The sequence below is a fragment of the Haliaeetus leucocephalus genome, unplaced genomic scaffold (genome assembly GCF_000737465.1).
Source record: "Haliaeetus leucocephalus isolate CR32 unplaced genomic scaffold, Haliaeetus_leucocephalus-4.0 Scaffold450, whole genome shotgun sequence".
Lineage (NCBI taxonomy): Eukaryota > Metazoa > Chordata > Aves > Accipitriformes > Accipitridae > Haliaeetus > Haliaeetus leucocephalus.
In genome coordinates, this window is record NW_010972886.1 from 6,441,349 (window position 1) to 6,461,325 (window position 19,977).

The window sequence follows — 19,977 nt, forward strand, 5'->3', positions numbered from 1 at the left end:
AATAGCACTGCCGTGGGAACAGGGCAGGTATATGGTAATGTCCACTGCCAACAGTATCCTGCCCTTTCCCAACCCCAGAGTTATGAGATACCACAGATTTTCAGTGCTGTTTATTCTGTTGCATAACCTCATGTTTTGCAGTACAGTCCCCTACCGTAGAGGGCATGTTTGACATCCAGTGCTGGGCAAAGCTGTATGTGCCCAGCGGCATGGAGTTCCCTGTAGATGGCAAGACATCCAGCTATCCAGTCACACAAATCTTTTCCCTGTGTTTTAAAAGGAGAACCAGCCTCTTCTTAGTGTATGTTTTGATAGGAAACTGTGTGTCAACATGCATAATTGCCATATTTGTTTATGAAAATGACCATGCATGCATTACAGCAACACCCTTTGGTAGTAGTTTCAGAATTGCTATGTATATCAGTCATGTCTTAATATTTTGGGGCAGGGGAAGTCATAACCCTTACGTGAATGAGTATGATATCTGCTTTTTATAGTATATTCTGTATGGCCCTGAGGCAGGCCCACGGGATTTCTTCCTATATGATTTGGCAGTCTGCTGCCTGTTACTACAAGTTTGCTTGCAGTGCTTCTGATCCCCAGTTTATCCTTTTGTAGCTAAAGATCAGTGGCAGCTAGAGTTAAGTGATATTTCAGATATCCCTTTTTTCCTCCCTTTCAAAGTATGGAAAGTATTGCTGTGTGTATAATGCATGACTTCCAGCAGCCAAGTGTTATTGGTGCTCTCTGTATCTACTGCCTTTCAGAGTCTTTGCCAAGAACTTGAAGCAAAATTTTATGAAGGGACTTTCAACTGGGAAAATGTAAAGCAGCATGATGCAGCAAGTCTTTTAAAACTCTTCATCCGTGAACTGCCTCAGCCACTCCTCACTGTAGAATATCTCAAAGCTTTTCAAGATGTACAGAGTGAGTAGTGTCCTTTCTGTCTCAGCTGTGAAGAATTGATACCAGTGCAGAGAAATGCCTCTTTGCCATAGCAGTATTTTCGCTGATAATATGTGAAACTGAGAAACAAATTGAATAACAACAATATGACTTCTCCTGAGAAATGACTGGGCATATTTTTGCTAATGTACAAATAACATTTTTCATGTAATATATATTTTGATAGTTTACATGTAAAATGAAAACACACTGCCACTTTCTGATAAGATGTTTCTGACAGTCATTAGGAGGTATAGAAGGGTTATAAGGAAATTGTGTCTAATGGTATCAGTTTATAAACAATGTTTGCTTCAGAAGAAAAGGTATAGTAGTTCTGCAGAAAATCTAACAAATGGTAATTTATACTGTTCAGGGTATTTTATTCATTTAAAACAGGAAAAGTTAGAGCAGAATAGTCAGAGCTGCTGATCGTGCCTGGTCCCTTGAGATCAGCAAGCTCCTGTGAAAATGTCCTCCTTGCCAACTGGTCACCAAGACAGCAAATGTACCAGCTGTAATTGAAAGAGAATGGCTTGATGATAACGAATCAGGAGTGAGAACCCACATACATTAACTCCCCAGCCAACACAGGAGTGCAAGTCTATTCCCCTTGTCTGCAGGCAGAACGATGGCTCATTTCTAAGGAACGCTTTCAGGGAATTCCCATGGACAGGCAGGCAGACAAATATTCTTAAAAACTGGGCTGTGTCAGTCTCTGGGTTGTGAGCTGCCTTTCAAGGCCATTAAGTTGGTGGGAGCAGGGGACTGGTGCTCAGGCCTGCTGCATAGTGTTGTCGATTCCCGCACGACATCCTTGTCTCTAAATTGGAGAGACATGAATTTTATGGATGGACCACTCGGTGGATAAGGAATTGGCTGGATGGTTGCACTCGAAGAGTTGCAGTCAACAGCTTGATGTCTGAGTGGAGAGCAGTGACGAGTGGTGTTCCTCAGGGGTTGGTATTGGGACCGGTGCTGTTTAACATCTTTGTCAGTGTCATGGACAGTGGGATTGAGTGCACCCTCAGCAAGTTTGCGGACAACACCAAGCTGTGTGGTCTGGTCAACGTGCTGGAGGGAAGGGATGCCAGCCAGAGGACCTTGACAAGCTTAAGTGGTGGGCCCTTGCAAACCTCATGAAATTCAACAAGGCCAAGTGAAAGGTCCTGCACATGGGTTGGGGCAATCCCAAGCGCAAATACAGGCTGGGTGATGAGTGGATTGAGAGCAGCCCTGTGAAGAAGGACTTGGGGGTATTAGTGGATGAAAGACTGAATATGAGCCAGGAATGTGTGTTTGCAGCCCAGAAAGCCAACCATAACCTGGGCTGCATCAAAAGAAGCGTGACTAGCAGGTCGAGGGAGGTGATTCTACCCCTCTACTCTGCTCTCGTGAGACCCCACCTGGAGTTGTGTTCAGCTCTGGGGCCCCCAACATAAAGACATGGACCTGTTGGAGTGAGTCCAGAGGTCCACAAAGATGATCAGGGAGCTGGAGCACCTCCCCTTTGAGAATAGGCTGAGAAAGTTGGGGTTGTTCAGCCTGGAGAAGAGAAGGCTCTGGGGAGACCTTATAGCGGTCTTCCAGTACTTAAAGGGGGCCTACAGGAAAGATGGGGAGGGACTCTGTAACGGGGAGTGTAGTGATAGGATATGGGGTAACGGTTTTAAACTGAAAGAGGGTAGACTTAGATTGGACATAAAGAAGAAATTCTTTATGATGTAGGTGGTAAGGCACTGGAAGAGGTTGCCCAGAGAAGTTGTGGATGCCCCATCCCTAGAGGTGTTCAAGGCCGGGCTGGATCGGGCTTTGAGCAACCTGGTTTAATGGAAGGTGTCCCTGCCCATGGCAGGGGGGTTGGAACTAGATGATCTTTAAGGCCCCTTCCAACCCAAACCATTCTATGATTTTGCAGTACTGAGCAGCAAGTTAAAGCTGGCCAGAATGCTTTCAAATGATGTTGGCAGCAAACAGCTCCTCAAGGTTGTTCCACTTACCAGATCTTGACTGGAGCCAGGAAGGTTTCTGCTTGCTACTCCTGAGCTGTCTGAAGGCTTATGTGGTTTTACTTACCCAGAAAATACTCAGGTGCTAGGATTCAAAACACTTTCTACATTGAGCCAAAAGATTTGATGCAAAGCAGACATAGCACTTCATAGCCTCCCATTGTTTAAATTGTCTGCCTGTCTTGTTGGTTACATGTAATAAGATTAGGTGGTAGAGGAAAAAGGGCCATCTCTGTGACAGTAATCAGTGTTTTTCATGATACTGTGACTAAGTCGTGTGGTTAGAATTAAATATTTAAACAATTTAAACAATTTAATATGTTAATATAAGTAATTTAAATGACTAAAATTCAGTCATTATGCAGGTGAACAGACAGAACACCTTGATTTAAGTAACTAATTTTAATTGTTTTGTGGTTGTATATTTGCTTAGTTTCCTAGGAAAATGTTGATTCTCATTGCGTTTTGAGCATTGTGACATGGTGTTTTGGAAGTAAATTTAAACCTTACTTTTAATGTATGGCTTTCTAGAGCAAGTAGATACACTATTATTACTACTTGCATGTTTTAAATGGCTACATAATTTGTCACTCATTTATTCAGATCCTTAATTTTTATTATGGTAGAAAGTGGTCAGCAAGGGCTTTTTTTTATTTCATTGGTGAACATTTTTTTTTTTGGTGCTATCTCCCAAACTGATTTGAATGAAATGTATTTGAAACAGCAGTTCAGTTGGAATCCCAGCAGGATGCATGCGAACAGCCCTGCTGAATTTTGAAATAGTGTGATAAAACTATGTCAAGTGCAGGTACCTCCTTCTTCACTTGTTTTATGTATGGCCTGATTCATTAGGAATCTGCTGAGAAGACTTGCCAGAGCATGTCCTCTAAAGCATGACAGGAGGAAGCTTATCACAAGTGACAAACGTGCGAGAGTTGGGGCTTTCTGCTGCTCAACAGTGCCAGAACGTAGGAGGTCTTCTAGGAGGTGGAGGAGTGTAGGGATGCACTCATACTGCATCTTGGGTGAATGACACACCACTGAGCAGTTGGGTAAAAGGCAGACCCAACATCACTTTTCTTTAATTATAGCTTGCCATATTTGGTACGGCACTCACTGCTGTAGATATGTGTTAAGCTTCTCTGCTCTTGGCTTTATCCCCACTGGTTTGCCATTGCAGCTGCTGCTGCTTATGTTGCTGGAGACCTGCCTTATTCAGCAACACGTGGTATTCATTCTGTGTGGGTGGCTTGGGAGAACATGCAACTGTTAAGGCAATCAGAGAAACTGTGAAAGCAGTTTTGAATATACCCTTTCATATGTTGGGGCACAGGCTTAAAGAGGGAGGAACTGTTAGCTGACTATTTCTTCTTGTAACATTGCAAAATAAAGAATCAGAAGGCATCTAGAAAACATTGCCAGAAGACTGCTGAGTCATACAGCAACTAAATCCTAAAAGAACATTTGGAAATGAGTATCAGAAAACAGGGATCTGCCAGTCCTTTGTCATACTATGACAATTAGCCCTGTGTATGCATTCAGCATTTTGAGGTTTCTACTTTGAAATTGTGTTTTTTGAAGAGGACAAATGACAATTTTAAAATACTGAGGTTCGTGTGCTTCACTGGCAGATCTTCCAACGAAGAAGCAGCAACTGCAAGCTTTGAATCTTTTGGTTCTCCTTCTACCTGAAGCAAACAGAGACACTCTGAAGGTTAGAATTGCTAATACTTTTTTCCTATACAAATATTTTGTCTATTTCTGTGAATCCACTGTAATGAATGCTGTTGTCTTTTAACATTCTTTTTTTCAGTTCAAAGTTAATGCTGAAACTAGTGATTCTTTCTTTTTTCATATTTCACAGAACTTCAGAAAAAAACCCCTTAGGACCCTAATTCCTCCCAAATGACTTCTAAGAATGTGACTTGAATTTTTTCCAGGAGATTGCAATAATAATTTCTCAGTGAGCGACCTTTTTTCTTACAAGTTTCATTCCTTTTTTTGCAGCAGCAGTCATTGTTTCCAATGTAAAAATTAAACAGTGTTAGAATACTATGGATAAGAGTTTGCTTTTATTCAATGGGTTTAGCTCTTCATTTTTATTCCCCACTTTTCTCTGTGCTGTTTGTTTCTACTCTCCATAAGCTAGGAATTTACACTTCCTATTGGTATTTGCAGCACGTTACATGGAGTTTTCCAATTTGGGCTTGTGCTTTTGTAGCAAAGCTATTCATCTTTTTCAGAATATGCTTGCTATTAAAATTGCTACAATCAAAAATGAATTTGCAGGATTTGTGTAGGATGCAGAACATCTTCTATTACAAGCAAAAAATCCCATTAGGTCTTATTGTTCAAACATGACTTTTTTTTTTTTTAGTTTATTTACTATGTGGAGGCATTCAGGAGGGCTCCTGAGTTGAGTTACAAATATCTGGAACTGGATTAACTGAAGATTGTCAGTTTCTAACTAGCTACCTGTCATTCACAATGCAGTGGTTTACTCATTAATTGCTTACCTTACAGAACTAGCCACTCCATGTTTCCATAACCATGACAGCTGGCACTACTGTGTTCACTTTCAGTTTAAGAAAAGCTAACAGTAATTTTTCACAAGCATCTGTGGGATGCTACTTATGCACCTACACGAGGGATTTGAAAAAAATCTTACTATGCAGGGCTTTGAAGTCACCTGAATGCTTTTGATAAAGTTATCTGCAAAAATAACGAGAATGGTTTACTTCATTACTTCAAGGAAGCAAAACTTGCATTATAGTCTTTTGAACATTTATATCTATGCTTCCTATTATTGATTGCTTTTAATGTGGTTTTATTAGGAATTAAGAGCTTTTTCCAAAAATACGTAACATCATGTTTCACTCGTAACTTTTTCATGTGCAGAGTTGAGCTGTAAGTTCTGCTGTTATTTCAGGTACTGCTTGAATTCCTCCAAAGGGTAATTGATCATCGAGACAAAAATAAAATGACGTTAAAGAATGTTGCAATGGTGATGGCCCCAAACCTTTTCACGTTTCATGGGTTTGGCTCGAAGACTATTGAACAAAGCGAGTTTGTTATGGCAGCTGGAACAGCAAATGTCATGCGCTTTATGATTCAGTACCAAAAACTTCTCTGGACAGTAAGTGTATTCTTAAGGGGCGGGGGAATCATACATTTTGCAAACAAGGCATCTGAACAAAGAAGTAATATGAACTTATTTCCATGATTTTAGAGAAAGATCAGCCCCATCCAGCTGGGTTCTTGATCATAGGTAACTCTTCTGGGAGCGAAACAGAATCATTACATCTTATGGTAGAGTTAAGCTCTAATGGTCAGAGTTTTTATATTGTATATACCACATGTGAACTCAAAAATAAGTCCTTGGGAGATCTTTATATCTGGTATATCTGTATACATTGTTTTGAGGAATTTGTTCTTTTCTGCTTAGAGATATTAGCAGGAAACACAGTGGTTTAGTTCATTTCCCTTTTGGGCCAAACTTCGTATTATATAAAATGTGTTTTGGTAAAGCATGAAGTTGTGTCATGGTCTCAAGCAAAGCTCTAACTTAGACAGACTGGAGAAGTTCAGGCTTTGTTGTTCATCAGCCACTTTTAAGCAGTTTTGACCTTTGCTGCATGTGAGGAAAAGTTATCACTGTTGTACAGACTAAGTGTTGAGTGAATTGCTTTGACTGAGGAAAGTAAAAACACTGCATGATTCCACCTCTGTTCCCCTGAGAGCTTACTGAATGGAGTGTAACATCACAATTGGAGTGGTTTTTAAATTGCTTCACAGCTTTATATTATTTGAATCTTTAATTATTACTGGAAATAAATACTATTTTTTCGAGTTCTATCTGTCAATTTACAAAGTTTTGATAAGTTAGTTGTTTAAGGAAATTATGTAGATATTCATACTTGCTATCTATATTCATCTAGATTCCTAAGTTTATTGTTAACCAAGTGAGAAAACAAAACACTGAAAGCCAGAAGAAGGAGAAGAAGGACAAAGCTATGAAGAAGCTTCTGAAAAAGATGGCATATGACCGTGAAAAGCATGAGAAACAGGAGAAGACCCCTAATGATGTAAGGAAATATATGGCTGAAATACTTTATTAATAAGACTATCATCGCTAGTGAAAAAGTGGCTATAGCAGAGGGGTTATCTACATTTATTTAACTGAGAATTTCAATATTTAGCAAGTTAATATGGGTTTCATAGTTTATGGGTTACCAATATGACATTTAGAGGGTTGGGCTGTTTGTTTGTTTGTTTTCCCAGATTTTTCAAAATATTTATATTCTAAAAAATTACATCCCACAGGTTGTTTCAACTTGGGCATCTGAAACAAAAGTACATTAGGTCTGTATCTGTAGTGGGAGCAAGTGTTGTGGCAACACTCAGTATTACTGTACCCACGTTTAGATGCATTGGTGCCCAATGGAAGTCATAGCAGACCATGTGTTTACTTAAAAAACAAGTATCTAGATTTCACTATTGGATATTTAAGAGTGTTTGGAAACAAAGCTAGCATTTAATCCTCCTTCCTTCTACAGGAGTTCCCAAACCACTGAAATCTTTGCCTCAGTGAATCTTTATTCCTTGTAAAGTGGAGCATGCTAGAGCATGCACAACCTGCCCACTCCAAGAAAGCCCGAAGGATGAAACAAATGTAAATAACTGGTAAACTGCTTCTTATGCAGCTGTTGTCCAAGTGTCTACTCCCAATTTACCCCTCTAGATATAATCTACAATTCAGTATCTCTCCATTAGGTAATTGACTTCTGCCAGCCCCATCAGTGATGTCAAGGCATAAGTTTCAGTGTAACACTCTTCACACATTCTTTACAATGAAAAAAAAATCCTGTTGCATTGTAGTGTTAATTTTTCCTGTACTTTAGAAATACTTTAATTGCACTGTTCCCGCAATTATTCTGTTTGATCTGTGACCGTAATGTTACAGCTCTGTGGACATCTCTTGTTCTTTCTCTCATATACTCAAAGCAGGCAGGTTTTTAAATCATTTGTCATATGCCTGCTGTATAGACAAAAAACTAACCCTGTTATCCAGCTGAAAGTTGGAAAACTGAAACTTTTCAAAAATATATCTCATGTACCTTGAAATTGCTTATTATTTACGATTTCAATGAAGTTAGTAATTACAATTTTTTGAAGCTCATTAGCCTGTACAGTATGGTATGTTAATTGTAATGCATTTGAAATACATGATTCCAAAGGTATTTTAAATACGTAAACACGTAACACCAAATGTGTGTATCCTGATAACATAATGAATGTGTATCAGATTTAGGTGGTATGAAAATACCACCTTGTGGGTTGAAGTCATATTGAAGATTCTGGTGAATTAGAGACATCTTGTGGTAGCTTGTAAAAATGCATTGGTCCGAATGGTCTGTTTTTCTTATCAAGTATATGTATGGCAAACTGTTACAAAAAAGGTTTGTCATATTCTAATAAAGGCATTTTTTTTAAGCTATTAAGCCAAAAAATAGAATATGGCAAATTAATATGCTATAATATCCCTCAAATCTGCCTGGTTTGATCTTGCAAGTATGCCTTTTTTTTGAATGTGGAAATAGCTGGATCCTTTGGACAACTGCATCCAATATCTGCTGGAGACTTACATTTCAGTGTTCCTACCTAATTTTTTATGCAATATTTGACACATCTCTTAATGTCCAAAATTAATTAATTCCCCGGCATCACTTTGCCTTACTTTGATATCTATCTCTATGAAGGAATCTGTACACAGAATGAGGACTTAATTACAGTTTTAAAATAAAGCTAATTAAACACTGACATTTGGTTTATGCTGTATAATAAGAAAAGAATTCTTTGAATACAATTCAGTTGAGTTACGATGAGATCACACTTAATACTGCCATCCCCTGTTCAACACAGAAATAACAGCAAATACACTGAAATAGGCAAATGCTGTTGCAACTTCAAGTATGGGATTTTTTTGTAATTCAGTGCTGTTCGTCTTTTAGAGTAAAATATGCCTTTTAATCCACTGGGGAGTTAGGGCTGAAGTCTCATGTAATACATTCTTACTCAAATGTAAATGTAAAATTACTATTTAATAATTTTTTTTTAAGCCCTAGAATTCTGTGGGGATTTTCTTCAAAATTAAATGGTACAGTTTTTCACAAATCCTTCATGCTTATTTGGAGCATTCAGTAATCTGTGTGCCTGAGAACATATTATTCTTAAAATCATATTCACAAATTGATATGGCTTCATTGTGTATTACAATTTTATACATTTTTCCAAGTAAAACATTGTCTCATTCTTTAAGGAAAATTTGTTGTGGTTTTTTTCCCCCAATTTTCAATTTATACTACCTTAATTTGAAATTGAGGTGATTTTCCTGTGCAGTTCCTGAACTGCATTTCACTAATAGATGGCAAGTGAGGTACCCAGGCTCATGGTGAATCCCCACTCCAGTGAAAACTGTTTGAGACTTTTGAGAGCTAATTATTTTGCGTGCAGCTGAATAAAAACTTAGTAAAAGTTGCCATTTTCTACCACATACTGTGGCACCCCACATGATTAAACATAAATGGACAGGAGCTTGAGTCACTTCCATACTTTCCAGAAATACCTCACTATCTGCATTCTTAATGGCAGTCAGCTCATTTGGATAAAACTTCATCTTATCTCTGATGAGGCCTCACTGTCAATCACATTTTCCCTTTTAAGACAGAGGTTAAATAGCATTTACTGCTAATTTGGGGCAAGATCTCTGTACAGTGGTGAGAATGGTTAATATTAGAGGGCTCATGAGGGTTAATCAAGAGTGGTTACTATTAGAGGGCTCATGAGTGTTAATTGCTTTTCAGGATACCTATGCATACCTATGGCCCCAAGTCAGTGTTAGGGATTAAGTCTTTATATTGCTGTTCTGGTGCATGATGCTCTAGCCAGGCAAAGGAGGATGCCCTCAGGATCGGAAATTTACCTACTAGCATTAGCCAGATTTATACCATCTGTCATTGTATTCCTCTATATGTTGCAATTGTTCCAAAAAAAGGAGCAGTCAAGTTAGCAGCACAATGCGACTGGGCTTATCTAATACAGGTTAGAATAACCATTGTATCCCATAGCCATTCCGTTTGCATACCCTGTTTGAATTTTCACAGTGTAATGTTACTGACTCTTGCTGAATTTGTCATCCACTGCAGTACCAGCTTATTTACTAAAAAAAATTGCTACCTGCTAAATCATTCCTCTTTATATAGTTTTACAGACTTTTGTCCCAAACCAGGTGCAACACTTTGCAGTTCAGAGAGAACAACTGCATCGCATTTCTTTTCGGACTTTGTCTCCCATGTAGCAAGATCCTTCTGAATTCTAGTTTTGTTCTTCATAATGCTCGTGTCCCATTCCTGCTTGATATCATTTGCACATTTAATAAGTATATATTATATTCCATCATCGAGTCGTTAGTGAAAATGCTGCATAGTCACTTCATTCCTCTCTTCATCTAGCCCAAGGAATATTTATGTGTGTCATGTGAAATGGAACAGGAGAATCTGGAAGAGACCCACCCCAGATCCTATAGCCAAGCAGCTGCAGTTCTTTTGTGATTTATAGATTCACGTGCCTCTGAAAAGAAAGGGTTTGAAAGAAGATGAGTACCTCACAGGTGACTGCTGTGCCTGCTACAGATTAACTGTTGTAGGCCAGTGTATTTTCCATCAACTACAGATGTATCTTTCTTCAGGTTTTTAAAGTGTGCAAGTACCTAACTCAGCCAGAGGTTTCAGTGTTGTAAACCTCGTCCTGAGAGAGCCTGTGAGGCAGGAGAGGGGACTCACAAACGAAATAGTATAGGTGACCCACCCTTCAGCATATTGTCAATCACCTTATAGGTACTTGGCTTATATGTTGTGATGTGGACTCCTAACCTGGATGTTTTGAACTGTCCTGTGCAGAGAACAGATCCTTCTGTGACTCTATTCCTAGATGTTTTATGGCCACGTTTTCTTTCCTACCAACTTGCACAGTGCATGGGCTAGAGGATGCTCAGTATCTGTTCTCTCTATAGTTCGGCACCATGAACACATTGTGCACCTGAGCATGAGCTCTGTAAATGCAGGTGGTGAAACTGGCAAAATGCATTCGTTAGCTGAGCTAATAATGATTCTGTCTGAATAAACAAAGTAATTATTCTGTTTGATCTGTGACCGTAATGTTACAGCTCTGTGGACGTTTCTTGTTCTTTCTCTCATATACTCAAAGCAGGCAGGTTTTTAAATCATTTATCATATGCCTGCTGTATAGACAAAAAACTAACCCTGTTATCCAGCTCAAAGTTGGAAAAAATCCATTAAAATCAACTGAGAGAAAATGATACACAATTGTATACAAAAATGAAAACCAATTTAAATTTACCATGCTGAATTTGATGAAAGACCAGCAAGGGACATCTGTAAATAACCATTTCATCCTTAAAAGTTTCCTTTCCTTTTGCCAAGGTCCCAACAGTTTGGAAAGAGGCAAAAGATTTTTAAGCAGGAGTTAACTTCCTAGCAGATGGCTACAGCCACTGTTTCCATAGGTGGAGGCCTTAAAGAAGATATTTCACAGATTTAGGGATAAGTGTAGGGAGTTGCTCTTCGAGATCCATTGCAATTTTACAAATCTTTGATTCTACAATTACTACGAACCAAATTCTCAATTTGGTGATTCTTAATGCTTTAGACATAATTAGTTATTATGCTAGTTTTTTAAAATCAATAAATAATAAGACTGGATATAGAAGGATTGTTTGGTTAAAATTACTTACGATAGCTCATCACTTGTATAGTAACGAGCCTTTAGCTTTCTCAGTGAGCTGTGCTTCTGATTCTGCTCACGTTTATACTTGTTCTATATTCGTTTAACTCTGATGGTTTCAGAGAAGCTATTCTAGATTCACAGGTGCCCAGATTTGTTCATTGATTATGGAAGAAGAAATGTTCAGCCTTACAATTGAAGTAAATGGGGGGGGGGGGGGGAAGAGAATGAACTGTCATAATCAACCTTGACTACTGAGACTCTTACATTTCTTTTCCTATCAAAATGAGTACATTTGGGTAAATGGTAATGTAATACGAATAGAAAAATTACCTCAAGATTTCCAGGAACAGAAATTAGGACCTTATTCACAAATAAATTACGCCTTTTGTAACTTCAAATGTCATGTACTGCAAGTTGAACAGAAAAACTGTCCTTTGGAGCCCTCCTTCTCTGTAACTAATATGATTGATATTCATCATCAAGGATTTTTGGGTTGAAATAAAATACAAATCCATTATGTAGTCAGACCCGCAGGTTGACTAGCTGAATGTATTCTGGAGAATAAAAAATAGGGAGAAAAAGCTGCAGTAGTGAAAATCTGTTTTAAAAGGAAATGATATTTGAAAAGAGGAATCACTTTCACCTGTGAATACTTTGTGATTTCTTCTTTTGGCATGAAATTCAGATTAAATGAAACTGGAAAGGTTTCTTCTAGAAGTTTGGGGTGAGGGGGGGGGAGGGTTGCCTGCCTTTCATGCCTGCAGCAAGTCTTTTCCATATCAATCTCATCTGCTTCTTATCATACCAAAGTGTGTTCTTAATATAGCAGTAATTGTTATTGTTATTCTTAACATCTTTGAAAAATAATTAAACATGGCTGTTCTTTTGTTCTAAAGTTCGCCCTGCTGTTAAAAAGAGATTTGAAGGTCTGATGTAATTTACTGAATTACTATGTAGTTACCATATTTCTGCAGTGAAGTGTAGTAGATAGTAGTTAAGTACAGAGCACTGTACTAAGTTACTTATTCCATACTGTATTTTGAGAAGCTCATCAAAGCCAGCTGCTAGCAGCTTTGCTCTAACACCCTTATTGCTTTGCAGGCTGATGTTCCTCAGGGAGTGATACGGGTGCAAGCACCTCATCTTTCAAAAGTTTCCATGGCAATACAGCTGACAGAAGAACTGAAAGCCGGTGATATAGTAGCCAGGTTTCTCAGCCAGAAAAGGTACAAACACATTTTTGTTCTGTTATCATTTCAGAGAAGTGGCTTTTCATATATTATATCAAGAAGAAAGTTTTAAAATACTTTAAGTCCAGGTGAGTTCATGAATTTTTTGCACAAATTTAGCCATTAGAATACATGCTTGAGGAATTAACTTAATGCTCCTAATGTCATTAAAGCTTACAAAGCCTTCAGGAATACATGAGTGCCATTAGTAAAAAAATTAACTGCTATTTAATCTGATGGGTCAGGAATAGTTTTGTAACTTTCTGAGGACAAGACAGAAGGGAACTTCAGGAAAATAAGCCTAAGAAACAAAGGAATGAGGAATAGAGAAAATATTTTGTAAAAAAAATGCATTTATATATAGCAACAGTATAGGTGTTGGGATATAAATATGTGCAAATGTCATGCATGTGCAGTGATTTAAAAGGAAACCTACATTTGAGTCACCCAAATCCATTTAGAAAGGGAGAAGTTTTAATTAAGCTTTTACATCTGTTTTTTATATATATATATGAGCAAAGTAAGAAATCAGAATAGACTTAGCAAAAAACCAATATTTAACACGTGTGCATCATATAGAACTATTCGTACTAAAGCAATATTATGGTACACTAGTTGAGATTAAGAAGCTGCTTTTTCCTAAATGCTGTTTTTAGAGGTTTACACTTGACAGAATGTTATTTTCTATCTGTTCCTTAGCATATATTATTACAATTAAGCAGTGAGAATAATAGAATCCCTTTGTAATACAGGGCCTTTATTCTTCTACTGTCTGTTTTTTACTTCTTTTAGTTGCAGCAAAATTAAAACCAGCAAGAGTGTGGTTTCTCCCACCCAACCATAAGGCTTTTTCAGAAATATGAAGTGTTTGAGGGTAATACTTATTTTTGCAGCAGCAGTGAAAGAAAAATCAGAAAGAAATATCAGGCTACTTGCTAATAACAATGGAATTCTTTTCTAAACCCCACATCTATCTTATTTTACCTTTTCTGTAGCGTATTGCTCACTTGCAGGACTATTCATTTGCACTAGCATGCAAGGGTATTCTTGTTCACTTACTGTATCAGTAAATGAGTATAACAAGAAGGGTTTATGACAGGTACACTGCTGATCTTAATTAGCAGAATTTCTCCCGGACACGTCTAAGTGGCTGATGTTCAAGCTCTTTCGCAATATAGGTATTCATTGTGTTTTGTTCCCAACAGTGGAAATGTCCAAACACTCAAGAAAGAAGAGGTCTTTCTTTATGAAATAGGAGGAAATATTGGTAAGAATGGCTTCTGAACAACTTCTTTTGCTAGAATAAGATTCCTTGGCACGTTGTCCATGGGCTTCACTGTGGCTGCATTTTTATTCATGTCCCTAGTTCTCCCTGACACTAAGGGAGACAGTTAACCTTGGGGAGAAGGAAGCAGAGATGTTGATGTGACCATCATATTAGTAGTATCTTATTATCTCTCCCAGAGGAAGACAGCAGCTGTAACAGGTGTTCCTGATATGTATGTACAGTGAAGAAGCACAGAAAGGTTGGATAGGAAGGTGCTTGAAGTTCATCTTATTCATCTCTTTGTATTGAGGCATAATAAGTGAACTTACAGTCCTTCATGCTCTGCTTGCAGGTTCTTTTGGGGAAAAAAAAAGCTCAACCAGAAGGATGACCTAGTGATAAAATTTTCCAGTGGTTAGTCTTTCCTGCTCTGTCTTCCAGACCCTCTTGATTAAAGCAAATAGCAGATCAGCAAGGTTAATGCCAAAGGATAATTTTGAACACAGTTCTGAAATTTTCTTCAATGAATGCAAAAATATTCTTGCATTGGGAATCAGTTTCTAATCACAGTATTTTTCATATGCTCAGAAAAAAAAAAGAGAACTAGAAAACAGTATTGGACTTACATTTACTTTTTTCTTATTAACCGTGACCCGTTAAAATTTATTTGAAGTTATAAAATTCCATGAACACCTGGTAATTCTGTACTCTGCAAGTTTAAATCCTGTACATAAATTGCTACTTCTAGCATTTTTCCTTTTTACCTAATCACTATTTTAAACCGATTTTTGTGTGTTTGTGTCTAAACCAAAAGACTTGAAGGAAATTAAAAATAACACTCTCCTATGTTCCCTACAACAGATACATTTTAGTGTTTTTACTAAGTCTGATGGCAAAAAAGAAGTGACTAAGATAGGTGGATGCTAGATTAATGTATTATACGCTCTCTTGCCTATGCAGTATGTACGTACATTTGCTATGCCTGTTAAAGCAGGTTGTGATCCCAGATGTAAGACTCTTTTAAAGGAGAGGAGTATCTTGTTTGCTGTACAGAGGTGTAATCATTGTAGAAAAAAGTTTTTGTAACAGGATTCCAGTGAAACTGGAACAACCTACTATCACTTTAAACACGTGACAGAAACTGTATATCTCAGAGAAAAGACATGGCTAGTTGCAGATCTGTTTTGTTTTGTTATGAAATGAGATAGAAAGCTTAGATGTTTCCTCTCTCTAACAGTTTACTTCCAGACAATTTCAATTTTAATCAGCCCTTACAAATACTAGTCCTTATTGATACTCTCAGTTGAGATAAGAGAAACTCCCTGACTTTAACCTGCTGTACAGGTTTAAGTAAACCAGCTGTCTGATCTTTGCCATTTCTCTCTCTATGCCCGACATGACTGACTCATGTAGAGGGAGCCCAAAAGGGAGAATACTTGACAGGCTCGTGATATACTCATATGCTTACACTTACGCTCATTACTGTAACATGCACAGTGCTGCGATCCTGTCCCCTAGCAGATGGAGCTGCTGAAGTCTCCAGACATTTCCTGAGTACTCAGTACACTGTTGGGCTTCAAGACACTGAACGGAACTTCTGCCACTGCTTTGTGACCGGGACTGGATAGGGACATGGCAAACTACTGTCCCTGTTCTCTCACTGCCTGAACATGCTGCACTGTGTGGGGGAGAGGGCCTAGTTCAGCAGCATGGGCAGTACAGGTCATGTAGGTTGGGATAAAAACCCTGGAGGTAAGTCAGGCTGCCACCTGGCAAGGAGAACAGATTGAGAAGTAGCAGATGGAGACCAAGCTTGCTTGAGCAGGGAGTCTTGCCTCCTTGCCTGCTCTGCGCAGGGAGTCCAAAGAGCTCGTAGACAAACCCACCTGCAGCATCACACCTCTGCTTGCCTCCTGCTTCAGGAGCACATGTGCTGGAAACGTCTGGCTGGCACACGAGCCATCTACGCCAATCACTTGCACAGTGGAGTAGGAGAGGGGCTTTGATGTAGAGCTGCAAATGCATGAGATAATGCTTTGCCTGCAGGGGAATGGGAAGAGTACGTGGATCTTCATGGATCAGCATATGCTATTTTCATCATAGCTACTAGACATAAATAGTTGCTTGTAGTGCACCAAGAACACTGTACTACTTTTCCCCCCTAGGACAGTAACCATTAGAAGTGCTACCCAGAACTGCTGACCAAGAGGAGCAGGACAGGAAGTAACACCTTCTTAGCAGGGACAAACCTTGCTCAAACTTTCCATTTAAGAAGGGGAAAATAACCTGAAATTTTCATGAGCTTCTATGCAAAGGTGAACATAGTGTTTGGATTTAACCACAAGAGGACCAGGGCATTGCTCCTTTTTTCCTAAACCTTCGCAGAGGGGAGCTCCCATGTGCATGGTCTGTGTGAAGAATTTGACCTAGAACATGCTAACAGAGGTGGCACAGCCCCTATTCTCCTTCCTTCTTCCTCTGTCCCCCTTCCTCCCCAGGACAGATAGGAAGGGTAAGAGCACTTCTAGGTTTTCACTGCATTGTCCTTTGTTTAATACCACAGAAAGGGCTTGAAAACCTAAATGGAATAAAACACTGACAGGAACTTTGTACGTTGTTTCCTTTCTTTTTAGGTACTGATGTAACCACATATCTCTTCTGTTTCTAGGAGAACGCTGCCTTGATGATAATACCTACATGAAGGACCTATACCAACTCAACCCAAATGCTGAGTGGGTTATAAAATCTAAGCAGAGCTAAGCTTACAACTAATGGCAAAAGAACAACCTGTGGACTTGCTCTGTAAGGCTGAATGTTTCAAAGGGATACTGTGTCCTTTCAACATTCAACTGTGTTATATATATTAATAGAACCTTATCCAGTTAGGGGCAGGGGGGGAAAGTGATGGGAACCCAACAGTGTTTACCAGTAAATTTTCAGTTTTAGCTGCAGCAAAATTTTGGAGATAGCACAGTTTTCCCACTCACATTTGAAATGGGAAAAAGTACCTTAAATATTTTAATGGCACTAATTACCTCCCATCTGGTAGGTCTTGTTTCAGAAGAATTTATTTTTCAAACAGATGTTTAACCTCTTTATATTAGAGATCTACAATCTGTTTGTGCAGAATTGTGTGTTCATATAGGTCTTTACAGTGCTAGTACACTGAAGAACCAAATCCTGATAAGCACTTCTGAAAGGTACAGTATTACAAATACCTAAAACCAGTCATGAATTCCCAAGTAAGTGTGAAATTCACAGGAAAAAACTGCAATGCAATATATTTTGTCTTTGGAAGTCCTAATTTTGTTCACTTTTTAGGTAAAGTTTGATGAAAACTATTTAAAACCAACTGTGAAAATGCTTTCTATGCAGCTTTTTTGCTAGATCTTTTAAATATTTTTTATTCTTATTCCAGTTGATTGTATTCTTGAGATTATTTAAAAAAAAAAAAAAAAGAAAAAAGAAAGGAACGTGTGACAAGGTGAGTAATTTTTAAAGCTCATCACTCTTGGCAGCGTCCTTTCTGGAATATTGTCATGCACTAGAAAGACCTTTAGGTTTTTCAGCAATGATGCTGAATTGCATGCAGCCACGTTACATACACTGGTTTCAGGTTTTTTGGACATCTCATAGATTGCATTTTGTGAACTGCCAAAACCTGCCAATTACTAGCACAATAAAAACTTTCAGGAGGAATAAAATAACTGTGGAGGGAAACTGTTGTCTAGATTTCATAGATAGCAAACCACGAAACCTTTCACTCAAAATCAGTGTAAAGGTCTACTGTGGAGTTCACATAGGCTTTTTGGATTTTATCTACCACCAGCTTTATATCTGGTCTGTCCTGGATGATGCTAGAAATCAAGTTCTGGTTTCCCTTATGCTGATAGATGCTGTGTAAACCCCTTCAAAAATTAATAGTCCAATGGTGAACTATCGCAAATCCTTCTCTTTGGAGGGAAGGACTGAAAGCTACCTGTGGGATTCACTGATAATGAATTACAGACTGACGTGGCTTGTTGCAGCACAAAGAGTTGTGGACTGTAGCTCCAGAGCCCCAGTCCCACAGCAACACTTTGGGCTCACTAACTTGTGTACTGCTTTACAATTTATTTGTAAACTAGCTCAGCCATGCTTAAGTGCTCACACCTACATGCTGACTACCTGAAATATAACTACTGTGAAATTATATCCTTGGAATGAAATATTTTCTTTCAGTGCACAGACAGAATTATATTGACCTCATAGGGAATATTCTACATACAATCAAGGACTGAATTACATTTTTCTACGTGATCAAAGCTGATTAAAGGAATAAAGGGCCTTTCTGCTGAGCTTTGAATACAGGCCCTGACTGTTGTTCCCAAAGTAACCACTGAAACTCTCCCTTTTATATATAAGCAGTGAAAGAGAACTCTGAAAGGTCATAGAAAAATTAGACATCTACTGATTAGTTATCCACAGCACATGAACAATTTTGGGGGCATAAGTATTTAGTGTTTTTTAAAGTCAAAGGCTATCTTCATATGGAAAGGAAGCATTGAAGGATTCTCAAAAGCAGGATGGATAAAATAGGAAGTTGTTCTAATGTGACTGTACTGCCCTCAATGCTCCATCTGGTTGGGTACCCCTGCATGGTATAGCACTGTGCCACTATGGGTAAACCCTGTAAGACAAATCACTTTTGTCAATAGAACAAACCAAACTCCCTGTTCTTTAAATGTAAGGAGTAGAGTAGAAAAACAGTACAATGCTTAGGTAAATATTTATTAATCCAGTGTAATAAATATAAGGGGGTTTTGCCATGTAATACAAAAATGATGTGTGTTTTCATAATACATTATAGTTCTGTAAAAGATTACTTGTTACTGGAACTCTAGATGTTATTTGAATCAGGAGCAAAGTGCAGATGATAGGAACAGCTGTACAGTTTCAGTATAAAATTACAACTGCCCTGTGGCTATGATCTCTTAAATAACTTTGTTTCTGGTTTAGTGCCATTATCTTTTTTAATTTAAAGCGCTCTTTTATAATTAAATGTTGTTTTTTCTGACTTCTTTTCTCGTTTGAATTCTTTTGTTTGTATGTAAAACATACCCAATTGACACTAAGTGGTGATTATTTTTTAATTTCACACTTTATATCTTTGTAGGTAGTTTGTAGTTTTGTGTATAAAAAGAGACATTGATAAGTTAAGAGTCTTGCAACATGAATGCCTGCTAGAAAAGGAAATACTGGCTAGAAGTTTAAAACTTTGCTGCAATCACAGCACACCTTAGCTAAATCTGTAATTTAATGCTTACTGGGTATATGTGAGGGAACAGCAACCCTCTCAGCACTTATTGAAAATACTGGCTCTTAATTCTTCATGATTAAAAAGTTAAATTAGGGCACAAGGGGGAAGTCCAAAACACATTCAGGTAAGCTGATAAGAATCTTTTATAATTAAGAAGACAGTGCTGCTTGGGTTGCTTATTTGCGGCAATTTGGCAACCCATCGTTGTTTCACTGACACTTGGGAAACCCACCTGCAGGTTTTTTTTCACCCAGCTGACAGATTAATTGACTTAACACTTAGCGTGCAACCCCATGCAGGCAGAGCGGCGGGGATGCATCCAGTGCAGCCAAAGCCTGTGCCGGACACATGCCTGGTGCTCTGCTCACATTGCAGGACTGGGATGGGGGGAAGGAAGGAGTGGGGAAGCAGGCAATGGCCCCTCGT

The 19,977-nt window shown here is 38.5% G+C and overlaps 1 protein-coding gene across 1 annotated transcript in view; it reads left to right on the top strand.

The window, feature by feature from the left end:
* The window catches only part of ARHGAP18 (Rho GTPase activating protein 18), a 57,338-nt gene extending 40,197 nt beyond the window's left edge, over positions 1-17,141 (top strand). The window contains exons 9-15 of the mRNA XM_010574710.1: positions 768-927; positions 4,583-4,665; positions 5,881-6,087; positions 6,890-7,036; positions 12,858-12,982; positions 14,191-14,252; positions 16,921-17,141. Coding sequence (XP_010573012.1) covers positions 768-927; positions 4,583-4,665; positions 5,881-6,087; positions 6,890-7,036; positions 12,858-12,982; positions 14,191-14,252; positions 16,921-17,012 — 876 coding nt within the window. The 3' untranslated portion in view covers positions 17,013-17,141. The remainder of the gene's footprint in view (positions 1-767; positions 928-4,582; positions 4,666-5,880; positions 6,088-6,889; positions 7,037-12,857; positions 12,983-14,190; positions 14,253-16,920) is intronic.
* Positions 17,142-19,977: the final 2,836 nt, after the last annotated feature.